Source organism: Gossypium raimondii, chromosome 11 (genome assembly GCF_025698545.1).
Source record: "Gossypium raimondii isolate GPD5lz chromosome 11, ASM2569854v1, whole genome shotgun sequence".
In the NCBI taxonomy this organism is placed as follows: domain Eukaryota; kingdom Viridiplantae; phylum Streptophyta; class Magnoliopsida; order Malvales; family Malvaceae; genus Gossypium; species Gossypium raimondii.
In genome coordinates, this window is record NC_068575.1 from 60,054,411 (window position 1) to 60,070,396 (window position 15,986).

Here is a 15,986-nt window from a genome sequence, read left to right on the forward strand (position 1 = left end):
ACTTAGGCCCACTCCTTCGTCAAAGTCTCCTCTTCATAGTTCAAATACGTTTGGGAGGTGGAAGCAATATGGTCTTTGGTCTAGTATTAGAATTTCTAATGACTTGTATGTTGAATATTTTTTGAATGTCCCCTTCTACCCTAGTAAAAAAAAGGGTTTTAAATAGGGTAAATTATTTTTTAGAGCTTGAACTTGACAATTATTTCTCACGTGAGGTATTAATTTTTTGGTCTAAATTAGTTCCTGATATTTCTTTAGAAACCCTAAAGTACAGACCCGATGTGAGAATAATTTTCAAGTTCAAGTTCAAATACGAGAACAGTTGTCAAGTTGAATGATTAACTTGGGCAATAAAGGTTCAAGTTTTAATATGATAACAATTACCTAATTTAGGCCCCAATATGGGAATAATTATCAAGTTCAGTGACTAATTTAGACAAAACAAAAGTTCAAACCCTAATGTTGAAGTTGTTACCAAATTTATGGCCCAAATAGTTATTTAGAAGGGATTAAATTAGCAGTGAGATTAATGTCAATTAAAATTTTGAGTTTTTTTTTTTTTTGTTTGTTTGTTTCACTTGTGATTCAATCCACAAAATATCTTTTACATGTTGCACTAGGCATTCTCAAATTATAACTCTCATTTTAAATTGGCCCCTAAACTTTAGGTGTTTAAACTATATCTCCAAGTTATGAATGTTATATCAATCATGTCCTTCCATTGCTAAAACCATTAATTTAACCATTAAATAACACGTAAAACCTTATGTGATATAATTTAAAATGAAAATTAAAAAATATATAAAATATTAAAATATAACTTTTAAATTTAAAAACTAGAAATAAAGTAAACCCCAAAAAAACAAGAATGAATGATAATTTCTGAAAACCTTCGAAAACCTTATAATCAAGATTTTAAAAAATAATAATTTAAGGCGTCAAAACTAATGAGCACAAATAAAAATTTGAGTAAAGAGTAATCTGCAGCCAATCTAGAAATAATGTCGTGATATAGGGTTTTCAAAATCCAACTCCCTTTCATTTGAGAAATTTGTTTTATTTTCAGAAACTAATTTCAATTATTTATATTTTGAAAACTGGAAAAGATTAAAAGTTTATTTTTCGAAAATAAAATATTAAAACAAGTTTGGTACCTATTTTTCATAATAGAAATATGAGAAATGTTAAAATTAAAGGTGTAATATTAAAAAGTGTTTAATTCAAGATCATTTCACTGCTTAAATTTAAATTAAAGATCCGTTGTTTTTAACATTTCTAATTATATAAAAGTTTCTAATGAAAATAACTTATTTTTCCCTAAATTTCACGTATTTTTATTTTTCCTAAAACCGTAAATAAAATACTATATATTTTAAACTTAAAATTCATTTAAAATTTAAACCCCAAATGAAAATCTCATATTTTTCTTCAGCCTGGACTTCAAGTACAATATCGGTCCACCATGCTCTGCCGATGCTTGGTGTTGCACATCACCGTAGCTATTAATTTTTTCCTAGCTTTGGACAAACACCGCAAGCTCGAGTGGCTGCCACCATTCAACCAGGAGAAACTGTAGCTACTAATTTGAGTTTGAACATTGTTCCAAAAGCAGCCAATCATTATTAAAAGGAAAAAAAATGGGTGTAGTCACAAACAATACCAAACAATTTCCCATTGGTTTTGCCCCCTCTTTCATTGGTTGCAGTCATTGTAAATCCGTCTCTATACAACCCATTGTGGACGATGGATATGACAAACAATTTGCCGACAGCCCTGTGATTTTTGGTCGACTGATTAATCTTCAATCTACCGTCATAATGCCAATACATTCTGTTGGCTCTTTCAAGGCAAGTTTAAGCATTGCTATGCCACCGTAGCATTTACAACTTATAAGAGGCAAACTCGAACAATAATATTGATATGTACATTCTGTATAAAAATCTAACTGCATGGTTTAATCTCTCTACTTCGCATGTAGGCTAAAAATTGTGATGGTAACTCTGCTAGAAGTTCTTGAACAACAGAAGGCCCGTCTGCAAAGTGAAAATCAATTGTTATATAATCCCAAATTCGAAACATTTCCGAAATATCGGAGTGAGTAGATGACTTACTTTGTACATCTCTAAATGGAACAAATTGAACGATATCACGGGAAGCAACACGTCCAGTCGAACTTTCTAGTCTTTCCCCCTTGTCTGCATCCAAAATCTGTAAACGAGACCTGGTTAGCATTCTCCCTCTAATGGATATAAATGGGGGGATATAAAATAACAAGTACCTCCATTTCTTTGAAGTCGGCTCCTCCAACACCAACTATGAGAATCGACAATGGGAGATCCGATGCTTTTACAAGGGCATCTTTGGTTTCTTGGAGATCAGTTATTACCCCATCCTAGAGCAATATTAACCATCAGAAGCAGTGGCAAAATTAGCAACCTTTTTCCAGTCAAGAATACAAGATCACATGCCCAAATGTTTATATGAACTTCGTCCAGCTGCTAGGGAAAGCCAGCCCTTTTTTTTTCTATATCTTACCGTGATTATCAACAAAACAAAGTATTTTTTAGCATCATTGGCCAGGGATTGGCTGGCAATCATAGCAGCTCTATTAATCACATGCCCAAACAGTGTTGGCCCTGCAAGAGACACGTTAAAAAGGGCACTGGTGTAGGCCATCATAATTCCTCGAATTCCTTCAACCTGGAGACAACGGTACTTTGTTAATATTGAGGAACAGAGAGCACAAGAGATGAGTGTACAAGATACAGAAAATAGATTGATGCTAGCAACAGCTTACCTCACAGTAGTTACTGCTTCCATTCAAGTTGAAACAGTGAGAAACTGGACCATCAATGGGCCGTGCTCCGAATCCCCAAGCTGGAAAGCGCTTGTCTGCATCATAAAACTGCAATACCTCTCCGACCTCATAGATTGCCTGGTTTAAAGATGCGCAACATTTTCTTAGGTACATGAAGAAAAGAAAGAAAAGGGAACTAGTGAAGGGATCCATATCTTACTTTCTGGTATGCATTCAGCCGTCCTGATGGATCAATGTAATGCAAGGAATCAGGGAGCCGGGGATTTCCGTTTGAAGCTGATAGACCAGAAATAAGAATTAAAAAAAAAAAAAGTACGAATGTATTATGGTACTTCTGCTGAACTGGTACATGCAGCCTGAAGCTTTCCACATGCAGCCATATCACACTTCAACTAGTTTCAGATTTATTAAAGTAAATCCTACAGTCTTAAGATGCAGAACTGCAGCATCATTCAAACCTAAGACCTATATACTTACAGCAAGTTTTAGGTGATTCACCCTAAAAAAATTGTTAAGCTAGGGGGAAATGGAAACAGAGAGAAGCAAGAAGGGATAATAGCAGAAGTGTCCTTAAAAACTATTTGTTTAATTCACTAAACTATCTTCATCCAAAAAGTTCGCTGTAGTTCAGATTTTATGTTCATATTTAACTTCATTAAAGATGCGGCATGTTCTGTTGTTAAACATAATAGGAAAAGACAGAAAAAGAGACATGCTTAATAGTTGACATAAAGGATTGCAACTGGCAGAATTTTAATGGGTCAAATGTCCATTATAAGAGTAAACAGGAAAGTACCAGTGAAATCAATAGCAACCATAAAGTTAAGTTCGAAACCCGCAGCTAGGTAATCCAGGAAGGTATATTGGACTGTCTCAGAATATTTTTCCACAAAAAGCTTGCTTCTTAAAGCCTACATCATGATTAGCAAATCAGTAAAATAAAGCTGAAAAGAAAGTTCACCGTGCAATTACTTTCAGTTGAAATAGTTAAACCTTGTTCTGGTTATCATGCCCAACCGGAGTTGGCAAAAATAAATTTTCTCCTTCCCTTCCACTATGAAGCTTTTCCAAATCTGCTAATGACTTCTGGACTTTTCTGATAAACCACCCCCCCCCCCAAAAAAAAAAAAAAAGAAGCTACATCAGCAGGTGTCTAAAAGAAAAGAAACATAAGAAAGTAAGATCTACAATTACCCAATCAGATCGTGTTTGCCATTGCTGTTGAAGTTAAAGCACTCTATCACTAATGGACTATCCTGCAAGTTCATTTTGAAAATGACAATTCAGAAAATAAGCAAGAAACAGAAACAGTGGAGGCTAGCTTACAGACAAATGCCTAACATCAATGATGAAACCATCTACACATGTTAAGCAAAAACCTGCATATTTATATAGCTGTTAAGCAATAACCAATTCCATGGTTAAAGATCTCTGAATTTTGAGCAAGATCAGGATTACAAACAAGAAGAATAAACAATTTGATGGGAAAAAAATGGTTGTTTCCAAATAAGGCATGTCTGGGCACGATCAAACTTGCACTGCTATGTAAGAAATTAAAGAAATAGGAGATCATTGTTAAAAAGTATAAATAAGAACTTGCTATACCTTGCTTCCTACTTGTTGAATATTTAAAAATAACGGCTTCCATGTTGGGTTGAGATCATTCTTTGAGACTTCAGTTTTACAGACAGGAATAGACATACCACTCTCAACGACTTTTGATATTACCAAAAAAGGATCCTGCAAGACAAGTCCAAAAGTAAACCAAAAGATAACTAATATTCCTGATCAAATTCGAGAGAGAAACTGAAATTAGCAATGCCTACGCTTTTTGAGAAGAGATCCTTAGATTCCAAATTTAAACACTTCAACGTCATCTCTGCTGTAGTCTTTGAGCTAAAACATTCTTCAGCATGCACAGTAAACTTTCCTCGGTGTTGGGAATGAGTTGATGGGACAGATTCCTCCCTTTGTACAAGATCCAAGGTTAATGACCTGTTTGGTTTGCTTACAATCTGTAAGATGTAAAGATTATTTGATGATTAACTATATTGAAAATTGTAAAGTAAATGAAATTAAGCATAAGCTGCAAAACAGCAAGCGAAGAACATTTTATTTTATTTTAAACCCCAGGCATTCCATTATATTAGAACTTTGTATTCAAATACCCTGGTTAACAGGGACAGGCACTAGATAAGGAAAGACAACTAAGAAGATACTTGTCTATACCTCTGACAATGCACAACTTGCTTCACCTAGAGATTGCTGCTCCTCCAGCTTAAGCATCTGTGAAGGAGTGAAAGTTATCAACCAAAAATTTCATGCTTGTATGCTCTATTAGGAGGGTAACATTAGGAGAAATGTTGTAAATTGGGTTCGTTAACAAAGTCAAATCATATTTCCGAATAAAAGAAATGTAAATAAGTACGGTAAAAAACTACTACAGAGAAAACAAATCCCAAACAACTAGAACAAATACAATATAAATCCATCAAGTTTATCATTTTCTAAACTAAACTGTTTAAGGAGGCAGAGTGAAGAGGAAGAACAAGAAAAGGTAGCATTAATCAAATATACCTTTACTTCGACATTATGAAACTGAGTGTCAACATCAAAGACACGAAACCTGAGATAATGGAAAATCAAACAAGTTCAATTACAGTGAAACAAATCAAATAATCATTTTGCTGAACCCAAAAATATGATTTGAAGAATAGAACTTACAGCAATATTTGGACAATCTCAAATTGATAAGTAATTGTATACTTTGTTATCCATGTAGGATTCAATGAATTCAGAACTACTTCAGTACGAAATACTTCTGTAAATGCTCCATCTCTTTCTTGAATATAAACCACCACCATCGGATCACTCTAAAGCAAACAAAACTTATGAGATATCAGGCTAAGTTTTCTGCAAACAAAATACAATTCTTGTGACCAAAGAATAAAGCATGAGAGTGAAGTACATAAATATTATTAGTTAATACAAAAACTGCAAATGAAAATGTTGTAAGAGGCCAACTAAGCATTCAACCAAAGCTAAGCAGAGACTTACTTTTGATGCATGTTAGATTTACCAATCTGTCCATATCAAGTTGTTACCTAAAGATTCAATCAAGATAATGGCTGTATCCATAGAGTTAGTGTCATGATCCTTGGATTCATCAAGCTCATATTGCTTGGTCATTTAGGCTATGGGGTTAATGAAGGAGTTCTTTAAGTATTTAGCAATATGAGTGCCTTGCACATTTTATCCTTGAAACATAGGATGATCCATAACTTTTAGTCGACACTACTACTCTGACAGCTAACCACACAAGAACACACCACACCCTTCTTCGGTGCATGATGAGCTAGCATCTTTTCATTGGTTGCGTTAAATGCACCATTTAATTCTAACCTATCTATACGGCATCTAAGTTTAGGTTTAGCGACAGACTTTCTCCATATAATGAGACTTCTTGCCTTCAACTCCCCACTTCCAACTCCTCGAACCTTATTTCCTAATTCCACTTATTCAAACGCATCATTAAGTCAGCGCACATAGAAAACACCCTCCAAAAATTCTAATACCAGCTATCAACTAATACAACATCATCGTGTTGCCCCTTAAGCTTAGAATTAAGAACTTTTTTTCCAAAAAAATTTACTGACTTTTTCTTTTCACATAATGTTAATTTCAACAACACGGTCAAATATGGTACAGCAAAATTAAGGCACTGGATTTCTTAACTACATCATTGCTTGTAGAGCTAGCGTCAGTTTTGCAGTTCATTCATACACTTACATACCTTGGAGAACACATCCCGGTCTCGCAAATTCGTAGCAGAAAACGATAACTGCAAAACATTGCGCAGAATCGTCAATGAACAGCAGAGAGTTCGCAAAGAAGATGATGATGAAGAAGAAAAGCTCAAAATTTAGAGAAAATGAATCAGAAACCAGCTTATCTATTCAACACTATCAAAATCAAGAACTCCAAATTTAAATACTAAAATACCCAAAATTTCTACTCGGTAAATCAATTAGCCAATCAGCTACTCGGTAACAAAGTAGATTCGACCTTTTATCCTAAGCAAAAACTAGGCACTCTACTCATTATCACAGAAGTAACTGAAAAAAAAAAGAAAGAAAGAAAAAAGGACCTCGATCTGAGAGAAGATGCCGTGTATGCCATGAGACTTGAAATACCAATCAGCAGCGTCGTTTTGGTTGCTAGTGGAAGTCGACGGGGCGGTGCCACCAATAGCCGTCATCCCGCCGCCAACGTCCGAGCAGCAATTTCCCATCGCTAACTATACTCAGTAGCTCTGTTTTCTCAACCCGAGAAATGATGCCTATGCATGAACCCAAAAAAGAAAAAAAAATATAGTGGAAAAAAAAGAAGAAGAAAATAATTCAAAAGTGAAAAAGAGAGAGAGTGGGGGTGAAGGTGAACTGGTTTTTTTTTTTTTTATAAATTGGAAATTAAAAATTATGGAGACAAAGTAAAATACTTAGCTTCTTTCAAGCTCTTAGACAATGTCTGGAAATGGGCAAATAGCCCACATTCTTTCTTTTTCCAAAATAAACAGAAAACGCGTTTTAGGTTAGATATACCTATAGAGGCCACTTTATTTTCATAATATTTTTTTTTTTACTTGAAGAAAAAAAATTTGTGATTTCAAATCACTTCAAAAGTTCAAGGTAGGTCAATATGTGGCAAAGTTTAATTGCTCCTTAAAAGCAACAACGTGTTTATTAGTCATTACTATGAGTTATCAGTAAATTTATGCTAAATTAATTAAATATGTTAATTGATTATATAGGTTAATTTTTTTAGAGAGAATGTGAAAATGCGTTCAATTGAGTGAATTTTCTGCTAACATGTGTTAGACGCGTGTTTTATGAAATTTTCAAAAAATTACACCGTCTCTAAAAACAGTGTATTCCTAACATTTTTTAAAAAAATCCGACCAATTCAACTAATTAACAAATTCTTTTAACTACTTTAGCCTAAGATTTAAATATAAAATTATTTATTGCGAATACGAAATGTAATTTGGTAAATAAGTTGATATGAAAAATAGAAGACAAAATAGATTAAAAGAAGAAAATAGTATAAAATGGTTAAAGAATCAACCTCGTAAGCAATGAATCAATGAGTTTGCTTAAAGAATTGGATTGGAATTTCCTTGATATCAAAGCATCCAAAGGACAACTTCTTTTTTTAAAAGAAAGGTTCTTGACAGCTTATAATAAGTACATGGACACGCTGTCCTGTGTTTAGCATTCTTTTTTTAATTAATATCTACACAAAGCTCGAAAGTCGATCCCTTCAACGTAAGATATGATTGAATATCATAAATGGGCCTTTCAATTTTATCAAAATAATGTATTTCATGTTTAAAGTAAATTATTTAGTTTAGTTAACAAATTTCAATAGTTAAATATATAGCAATATAAACCGTATTTTATATCGACATAATAGAGATATTTGATCGACTCAAAAATTAAGTGTAATTATATTAATAAAAATCTTAATTTTACATGATTCCTATATAATTTAGAAGTCAGCATTGATGGCATTCATGGTAATGATGCGGCCTGCAGGGGGGAAAGGTGGCACAACTGCTCCAGAGTGCTTACCCCACCATTTTTCATCAAGTCAATCCCACCCATAAGAGGGGAAAATATGTTTGTATTTTATATTGTTTTCTTTTATTTATGTTAGATTTAATTATTGAAACCAAATTTGCAAATATTTTAAGGGTTAAAGCAATTAAAATGTGTATTATAATTCAGATTTTTCATCTCATAAGTATTTAATTGTATAAAAAACCTCATGAATATTTTAATATTTCCAACTTTAACATGTAAAAACATAATTTGATGATAAAATGTTTTATTATATCTAGATAACTAATATAATTTGACACTCAAATCAATACAAAACAAATAGATGATTAAACCATCAAAATAATTAAATTAAAAACGTAATCTTTAAAGTTAAATCATCTGGGTTTTTCATGGTGGTGAGTAAGGAATCAATTTTAAAGATATATCATGGGTTAACTTTCAATGCATTAATTTATATTCAAATAAAAATATATATGAATAAAATTAAAATTAAATGTCTTAATGTCTAAGATTTCATGGGCTCGGATTTAAGGAAGTAAACACAGATTGAAGTCTAGACAAATACAACTATCTAAGGGTTATTAAACATAGGACACAAAGCATATAAATTCCCATGCACATCACAAGCGAGGTTTGCACACACCTTGTTACTCTAGAACATTATTATATATTATCTTCCATTTGCAACTTTAGTAACTTAATCATCCAAGGATATTTCGAGGATTAAATCTCGAAGCCATTTTATTCAATTTTTTTTTTCGCAGATTGCCAACTATTTACTCATTTCAACCTCTCTTTCAAAATGGACATCAACATAATGAATTTAGTTTTAACTTTTTTTTTTGTTGATATATCATTATTTGATTCACAAACGATGCATAGAATTATATACAATGTCAATGCATCAAAAATAAAATCGTTTCGACTGGATTGTAAGGTCCCGATCCCTCTCTCTCTCTCTTTCCAATAATAAAAAATAGTACTCCATTATTTTTCTTTTTTCATCCCTTTATCAAAGTGAGAAAGAAAAAGGGTAAGGCAGAAGGCAAGGCAAATAATATAGGAATGTGTAGGTTGATAGGGGGGGAAGTATCACCAATTGAGCCATATCAAGTGAATTGGTATGCACAAGAGTGGCTCTTAAGGGTGATGGGGATAGGAGAGTGTGGACCAATTGGCCATGTTATTATAATAATAATACCATGGCTACAATTTCTTTTATTTCTCCTTTGTAAGGAAAGATAGGGGTGGTCCAATATTTTCTACCAAACATTATGTTTGCTTTTAATAATAACAAACATGAATGAAACTTTCATGCTCCATGGTATACCTTTGTTTGATAAAGTTAGTGGGTCAATTGACTCCAAAATCCGCTTCTTTTTGGCCCATTGGAAAATCCCTAATGCATTTAAATTAGTTATTTCACTTCACAACTAGCAATATATTAGAGATTGTGAAACTCAATTTGGTGAAAAAATATATATATAATTTTTATATTTTTAAAAACAATTAATTTTAAGTGAAAAATTATATATAATTTACTCATATGTTTTAAAATTTTTCAATTAACCCAGTACTCGAGTAATTTGCGACAATAATTTTTTTACAAGAGTAGAACTGTCATACCAAATCAATTAATTTCCTTCATTAAATTATTATTTTACATTTTATTATGTTAAAGACTAATAAGTTCTATTGATAGTTAATAATATTTCATATTCTATTGAGGATGAAATTTAAAATTATTTGGAAATTATATTAGAATTCGAGAATATCATTTTAAATGGTTTTCTTTTAAAAAGCCACATACCATACTTAAAAGTCCAAGAGATTGAATATATTTTATTACACACAAAATTTCGGACCAAAAATGATTGGACTTCATATTTTTGATGAATAAATTTAATAATAAGGATATTTTGAGCAGTGATTGGTCCCCATTTAATAAAGGGAGAGGACTACACGCCATGCGTCGTAGAAAGTAAAAGCCCATCGTAAAATAATAAAAAAAAAAAGGAAAATCGAGACGACTTGTAGCAAACACAATTGTTAATATCTCAAAAAGGGAAAAAAAAAGAAAAAAAGAAAAAGAAAAGTCTTTATATAGTGAAAGTTATTGAGTCTTTATAAAAGTCTCATCCAACTGGACCTTGACATATCAGTAGAAAACGCGCTTAGTTAAACGCACTTTCACATTTTTTCTCCAAAATCGACCTATTTCTTTAATTAAAAAAATATTGGTATACATTACCTGTTTAGCCCTTCATAATTCCCAAATGGTTTTTTTTTTGAACATTCAAAATAAAATAAGATAATAGGGAGAACATAATTTTTTTTATGCCAACTCCCATCATTTCGTGAGGAAAAATAAACATACATATATAGTTTGATAACTTAAAAATTCATAATTTATAAGTTAATATAATGATGAATTTATATTTTAATCTTAAAAAATGTTTAAGAAGTGTTTTGAAGGTGATGGAAATTGGTGTTATTGAGAGAAATATGTATAAATATAACACCCCGTCATTTGACTCAATCGTCAGGTTTGAATTATAAAGTGTCACATTCGTTGTCAGAGCAAATACAAGAAAAAATATTTAATTCAATGTCATTATATATTTAAATACAAGTAAACCATGCGTATTAATTAATACATAATCATTTTCGAACTTTGTATGAATTTACGAAAACTCTCTTACTAACCAAGGATCGGTATGAATCAAATTGTAAAAATTATAAAGTTTCAAATTGACACCATGATTTTATAGATTTTCTCATCACGACGTGACTCTCTAACTAGCTACGTATGTTTTGTCTATGGGAAAGACATTGTGATTGTGGGTGAAACTATTTGGATCATAGAGTTCATGTACGTGAACGTGATGGAAAATTTGAGGAAAGGGGACTTCACATTATGTAAGAGATTGAATTAACAATTCAACCCTAGCAGAAGAGATTGAGCCCTGTACATGCCTGACTCCTCGTCTTTCTTACGGATTTTGCTTCTTCTTTTCTTCATTTATAAAAGAAAAAAAGAAAGTTTATTGTTGATTTCCAAACAAGATTTCCCTAAATAGTTAAGTTTCTATTGTCCAGAATATGATCAACAATATCTCTCCAAAGACTGCTTCCATTATCGATAAGGTTCCATGAAATTCTGTCTCCTTGACGACCACCCTTTTTCTCTAAAGAGATTACTTCAACCACAAGAAATTCATACGTACACTCTCTATTTGTAATCAATTACAAGTTGCATGGTACAACTATATATCACCCAATCATGATTTCTTCCTCTGCCTAATATCGAGATCTTAGATTTTTAAGTTTCAAAGTGTGTATTATATCATGCCTAAAGTTTTTCTTGAATTCACTTTGGATTTAAGTTTTGGTGAGTTTATCTTTTAGTCATTTAATTTTAAAAAGTTACAAAATGATCATTAAATTATTTAAAAATTTTCATTTAAGTTACAAGACTATTAAAATCATTGATATGTGATCTTATATGTTCCCATCGTTGCACCGATCAAAAAATTTCCTTCTCCTTCTCTTATGCAATTAAGTTTTTTTTTTCATGGAATAGCTTTGAATGCACACATTTACGAAGCAAAATTCAAATAAATTTCTTAGATCAACTTGGATCTAAGGCATATTCTTCTGCTCATCTATGGGTATTGATCCACTATACAGGTCGTCAAATCATCCATCAAAGCTCGCCAGTTGGATTTTTTTATTAAATAAAAAAAAAGTTCAAATAGTTCAATAATTTAAATAAAATATTTTAAATAATTTAACGACCATTTTATAACTTTTTTAAAAATTAAATGATAAGTTTACCCAATTTTTAATTAGATTATATTTATAAGTATATTAAAGTACTCTAACATGAGTGGGTGAGTGTTAAAAAAAAAGGTGGCAGACATCTACCGTATTTGATGATATTTTATAATTATACCGCATATGATTATTTTATAGCGCCAGGCTTCTCCCACCATGCTGTCAAGAGAGCATCATTTTGGTAATTGTAAATACATTAGAAATAGGTTAAATTAAAGAGGCTCCCGAGAAAGAGATTGCTTTTGTCTTCACTGAGGGAGGCAATCTGCGATTACCCAAAGAAACTAATAATAAAAGAATCAAAAGCAGCGAGTATTTTAATTGGATAATTGTGCAACAGTGGAAGATTAATTATGGGGAATAAGAATATTTGAATAATGAATGGCACGTTATTGTCTTTGCTGGCAAAGACAGACACTTGATATGTTTGAGGGAACACCTTCTTTTCCTTGAGATATTTATTCAATTAATTAGTGCTTTTGTACTTCTCGTATGAGCATTTCGAAGAATAGAATAAGAATCTTAGAATATGTTGGGTTTATGCTTTAGTAATTTTAATTTGCAAGCCAAATATTAAACAATAACTTTACTAAGGTGATGCATAGAAATCAGTAATGTGTTGGGTCAATGTATCTCACTGCCAATATAGCTCTAGGATTTTGCTTTTCCTTTTCCGATGTGGGATGCATTATGCCTACATCACAATTAGTCCACTCCACCTATTAGACAATCAAGAGTTGCTTTGATATACTAGTTATTCAAACCATTAAGTAGACAATAATCCCGTTGCATGTGCACCTTGCTCCTACTTGAATCACTAATCAATCTCTCAACATTTTTTAACTCCAAATCAATCCTTCGAAGTGAGGTATAAGTTGAGATCCGTTACTCTTCTTTTTATTCAAATATTTTTTTTCTCATCAACTTAAGTATCAAAGAGCGATTGGAGTAAATATTCTCTTTACAAAACTACAAAAAGCCTAACTTCAACCTAAAAATTCAATCTTCTTTTCATATAGTCCAACTCTATTCCAAAAGATTTAAATTGAATGGAGACGAATTTAAATGAAAATATTAATTAACATATTTTTAAGAATTTTTATTTCAAAAAAATTTACATAAACGTTCAACTTGCTGTGATGACCATTGTCAATCAAGAGGGGATCGATTCAACAAGAACTAAAAACTAATGTTTGTGGTAAATGAATTTCTCAGCCCGCAACTGTTTTTTAATTAACATGTTTAAATTTCAGAATTGTGTTCGGAATTTGCCCATTAACCCATAAATAGAAGAAAAAAACAACATCAAATGTGACACAACTTATCCCAATCAAAGAGCATCTCCTCCTGCATACCAAGTTTGGTTTAGAATATACCGAGCATCTCTTATGTCTAAGTCCATGTCGTTTTACGTTGTTGTTGAGAAATCCTAGCGAACGGCTCTTTGTCGTTTAGACTCATTCTTTGAAAACGACTTAACATTTTTCTTACAACCAAGTTGCCAACCCAAAAGAAAAAGAATCCACACGTTGAAGTTTTGGTAATCCATTTTTGAATGCAAAAATAAGAATATGCTTATATTGACCAACGATATGTCATTGCATGCATTGATTTAATGGGTACTCGTTTTCTTATTAATTTAATATGTGATGATATTTATGAGACGCACATCATTTAGTGACATCAGTTCCAATTTTTACAACGATATAATTGAGAAAAATAATTACAAAGTTTAATTTAAGATGAATGTAGGACATGTAAAAAATAAAGAAGAATACAAGACAGCAGGCACAACTGAATTTGTGGAAAGTGATTTATATTAAAATTTCGTGGGTGACTAATTAATTAATTAATAAGGCATTGTTTTTGATTGGTGGAATAAAATAAGTTCAGTTAAGACAAAAGAGTAGTCGTCCGTCCCCTTTTCCCTAACAAAAGTGTCCATTTCCAAAAGCTTTAATTAAAGTGTTATCAGATAAGGGGTGCCCAACTCCCCCTCCAAATGCCTTTAATTTCTTTCTTTATTAAAGTATTATCCTAAACCCAATGTTGATGTGCCACCCTCCCTTCCATGATTATCTCTTTAATTAACTCTTAATCAAAAGATTAGTCTCTTCTTTTCTCTCTGTCTCTCTGTCCCCCACTCCCTATACAATGTTTCCTCTCTTTTTTAAAAAAAATTTATTCAGTAAATTATAATTATGTTCAAAATTAGGGTTTATATAAAATAAAAATAACGTGAATAACAGCTTTAATGACGTAATCTCGTAACAAGAAACAATCCGATCCTCCACTTAACAACAAGTCACGCAACCAGCGTGATAAGACGCAACCGATTCTTTAACTTATTTAAGGAATCGTCCAAAGCTATTTCTGGCATTTAATGGAGATACCCACGTGTCCCCTGAAACTGACATCCGTAACGCGTGGCATGCGAACATTGCTCCTCCGTCAGCTTCTTACAAACTTTAAACTGCATACAATTCCCATTTCAGATCCGCTATAACACATCCAAAATAGAAAAATGTAAAATCCAAAAACCGTAATCCAATCCGTTTTCAAGTCCGTAACCGCTGTTGGCCCTACACCTGATGACGTGGCAATCAGTCCTATTTTACAAACCGTAAAGAAAATCATTGGGATATTAACATATTATTTTTTTATATTATCACGCGCATATTAAACAATAATTATATTATATTTATATAAAATTTAAAACAAATAAATTAAAGGGGGTAAAAGAATAATGATGTCACTTATTGATGTTCTCGTGTATTCATTTGAGTGATACATGCAGAGGTAGGTGTGTCTCAGTGAAAAAAAAATTGCCTTTTAATTTAAACACACTGGGGTGTGTTAGCATCAAAAGGGCGCCTACATCAAGCTAGCACCATTTTTTTTTTTTTAAAGAATCAGTTTAATTGGTTTAAATATATAATATACGGGTTAAAAAGTAATAATGATAAGATTAGGGGAGGGAAAAGGTGTTTGGTCCATGAGTTAGGGGTCAAGGCGGAAGAGAAGAGGGGATTAAAGGATTGTCCAAAGATACTAAGCAAAGGGGGACAGTGGTAATGTGGGCCCCACTCTCTGATTACTGTAAACTTAATAGGAAACATTGTTGTGGGCCCTTTCTCTGATTCGATACCCATTGCCATTCCCCTTCTTTTGCATTATTATTATTATTCACAACACACACAAGAATAATATAAATACTTTAATATTGTAATTATCAGATTAATGATTGATTTAATCGTATCAATTTAATTAATCGAATTGAGAATATTTACACTAATTTCAGCTATTTAAAATATTTTTTAATGAATTCAACTAATTTTTTGTTGATTCATTCTTCTATATTATACGTACTTTGCTCGTAAAAATTGAATTGAACCATTAGTTTTAAGGGAGAGATTCACTTGAATAACGTATTGAGAGTGGTAAGTCCTGTTTTGGGTCTGCATGCCTGCCTCCCTGCTCTGCTACAGATACAGCTACCACATACACGTCCGGTCCAATTCACCGACGCTGATGTTTCACTCCACCTGACACAATTTTTTTATTTTTTATTTACCTATTTTTAGTTTTATCACATTTCTAAAAATCTTGACATATATTATACCTATTATTTGTTAAATAGTCCACAAGAAATTTATTGAAATAAATGCTTGGTGGTGAGGGGCAAGTCATAATTACACTTGCAGAGGTGA

The 15,986-nt window shown here is 32.2% G+C and overlaps 1 protein-coding gene across 3 annotated transcripts; it reads right to left on the reverse strand.

The window, feature by feature from the left end:
* Nucleotides 1-1,597: 1,597 nt before the first annotated feature.
* Nucleotides 1,598-7,382, reverse strand: LOC105802133 (protein BONZAI 2). 3 transcript variants are annotated; one of them, XM_012633597.2, is made up of 16 exons: nucleotides 6,966-7,379; nucleotides 6,612-6,659; nucleotides 5,543-5,691; nucleotides 5,396-5,444; nucleotides 5,048-5,104; nucleotides 4,645-4,833; nucleotides 4,424-4,558; nucleotides 4,013-4,074; nucleotides 3,812-3,914; nucleotides 3,615-3,729; nucleotides 3,018-3,094; nucleotides 2,798-2,935; nucleotides 2,536-2,700; nucleotides 2,279-2,392; nucleotides 2,112-2,208; nucleotides 1,598-2,033 (listed from the first exon to the last, which is right to left on the reverse strand). In XM_012633597.2, the coding sequence occupies exons 1-16, from the start codon at nucleotides 7,107-7,109 to the stop codon at nucleotides 1,942-1,944; spliced, it is 1,734 nt and encodes a 577-aa protein (XP_012489051.1). In that variant the 5' UTR covers nucleotides 7,110-7,379; the 3' UTR covers nucleotides 1,598-1,941. The 3 variants fall into 3 exon arrangements, with proteins under 3 accessions (XP_012489051.1, XP_012489053.1, XP_052480051.1); XM_012633599.2 differs by having other exon boundaries at nucleotides 5,543-5,731; nucleotides 6,966-7,064; XM_052624091.1 differs by having other exon boundaries at nucleotides 1,598-2,208; nucleotides 6,966-7,382.
* Between the last annotated feature and the right edge of the window lie 8,604 nt (nucleotides 7,383-15,986).